Source organism: Perkinsus marinus, assembly GCF_000006405.1.
Source record: "Perkinsus marinus ATCC 50983 genomic scaffold scf_1104296952990, whole genome shotgun sequence".
NCBI lineage: Eukaryota > Perkinsozoa > Perkinsida > Perkinsidae > Perkinsus > Perkinsus marinus.
The window spans coordinates 519-2,604 of record NW_003208669.1 but is presented as its reverse complement, the minus strand read 5'-3'; the positions used below and the strand labels follow the sequence as shown (position 1 = coordinate 2,604).

The 2,086-nt window shown below is 34.3% G+C and overlaps 1 protein-coding gene across 1 annotated transcript; it reads left to right on the top strand.

Moving 5' to 3' along the window:
* Window positions 1-578: 578 nt before the first annotated feature.
* Window positions 579-1,520, top strand: Pmar_PMAR001689 (Trehalose-phosphatase, putative; the record flags this gene model as incomplete). Its single annotated transcript, XM_002776880.1, has 4 exons — window positions 579-737; window positions 787-933; window positions 990-1,150; window positions 1,355-1,520. Coding segments are annotated over 4 exons (633 nt in total), but the record flags the coding sequence as incomplete, so codon positions are not given.
* Between the last annotated feature and the right edge of the window lie 566 nt (window positions 1,521-2,086).

Genomic DNA, 2,086 nt, shown 5'->3' with positions numbered 1-2,086 from the left:
GTGGTCGTAGATGGGGACAGTGAATAGTGAACAACATTGTGTCGTGCTAGGAGTATCTATAGCAGTCTTAATACGATAACATCTAGTCATAAACCATTACTCATAATTATGTTGTTACTTTCTATTACTACTACTTGGGTTAATATCAAGTATTATTGTAATAATAAGCCTTGTAGTAGTTGTGTTTTACTCATACATAATGAGTGTTGCTACTACTACTACTGCTACAGATCCATCTCGTCCTACTATTGACTTAGTTACAAGTAGTTGTTGTATGGTAAGAAGCTTATCTAGATGTGGATCTATGTCTACTACAAGACCATTAATAAAGATATCCTTACATAATGATAAAGATGTTAAAGTACTTAAAGATAGGTTACATAATAAGGAATTATTAATATTCCTTGATTATGATGGTACTCTAACCCCTATAGTATCTAATCCTGGTGATGCTAAGCTCAGCTCTCAAATGTAATAAAACCTATACTGCTGTCAACAGTATCATTATTATTATCAGGGCTAGAGTATTAGAACGTTTATCATTATTACACAGAGTATCTATCGTTACTGGTAGATCAATGGATACTATATTATCCTTCTTACGTGGAGCCTTCCTACAACAACAACAGCATGATGCTGGTGGTGGTCATGATGATCCTGATGCCATTCTAAAGAGGATACATTATGCTGCATCTCATGGTTTTGATATTAAAGGTCCTAATGATACTCATTATCAGGTAGTATTGTTGGCTTATACCACCACCACAACAACACTTATTATTACAGGTTGGTAGAGCTTATTTACCTCAATTATATGAGGCTAGAGATAGACTTATAAAGGAAGCTCAGAAGTATCCACACTGTGTAGTTGAGGATAATAAATTCAGTATATCTGTCCATTATCGTAATGTTCATCCTGATCTTCATGTAGAGGTAATTATAATATTACTACTACCTTCTTGGTAAGACTTGATAAGTATTGTTATTAGGTATCTGATATGGTCCATAGTATTGTTGCTCAATATCCACATTTACGTTTACATTATGGTAAGATGGTATATGAGATAAAGCTTAATTTAAGTTGGAATAAAGGTAAAGCTGTATTATGGCTACTAAATGCATGGGGTAATACCAACAACTACAACAACATGTTGTTCACGTCGTACTGTTGGAATTACTACTAGGATGATACTATTTCAGATGTCCTAACCACAAGTGTTATTCATGATAATGAGGAGGAGGATACTATAGAGGATTATCATCATCATCATAATGATGATGAAGATGACACTGAGTATGATGGTAATGCTGATCACGTGGGTATACCCGTTGGCGTCGATACTACTACTACTAGTGGTATATTACCTATATATATTGGTGATGATATAACAGATGAGGATGGGTTTAGAGCAATTAAAGCGTCCTTCCCTACAAATGGTATGGGTATCCTAGTACACAATAGTAATCATGAATTAGCTCGTCCAACAGCAGCAACATATACATTGGAAAATACACATGAGGTAATCTAATAATAATAACAATAATATTATTGTAAACTCATCATTATTAGGTTATGGAGTTCTTAGAACTCTTATGTAGTGTTAAGGAGGATGCATCATCATCATCATCATCATCATCATAATCTAGTCTACTTGATTAATAGTAACAGTATGGTGTATATCTAGTGTTATGGTAGCTACTACATCATCATCATCATTCTTTATACCTACTGTTATCCTAATACTGTTTTATTCATATTTATCACTATTGATAATCTTAATATTGCTACTACCATCCTGGAGTAATACTCCTCCAATGCATAATTACTCTACAACCACCATAATCATCATCTCTCTTACTGTATAATATGTATATTTAACGCAATCTATGTAGTACTGCACTAGTACTACCAATGGTCGTAGTGTTGTATATTAATGAGTCTGGTGGGTGTCTTTATCGATGTAATAGGTGTAGGAAGATGATGATGATGACTCTACCATTGAGTAATGCTGGTGGCCTCTGGGGCGGCTCATTATCGTTAGCTCGTAGTCATTCTTGTTATGAGTGTATTCCACATATCATCATA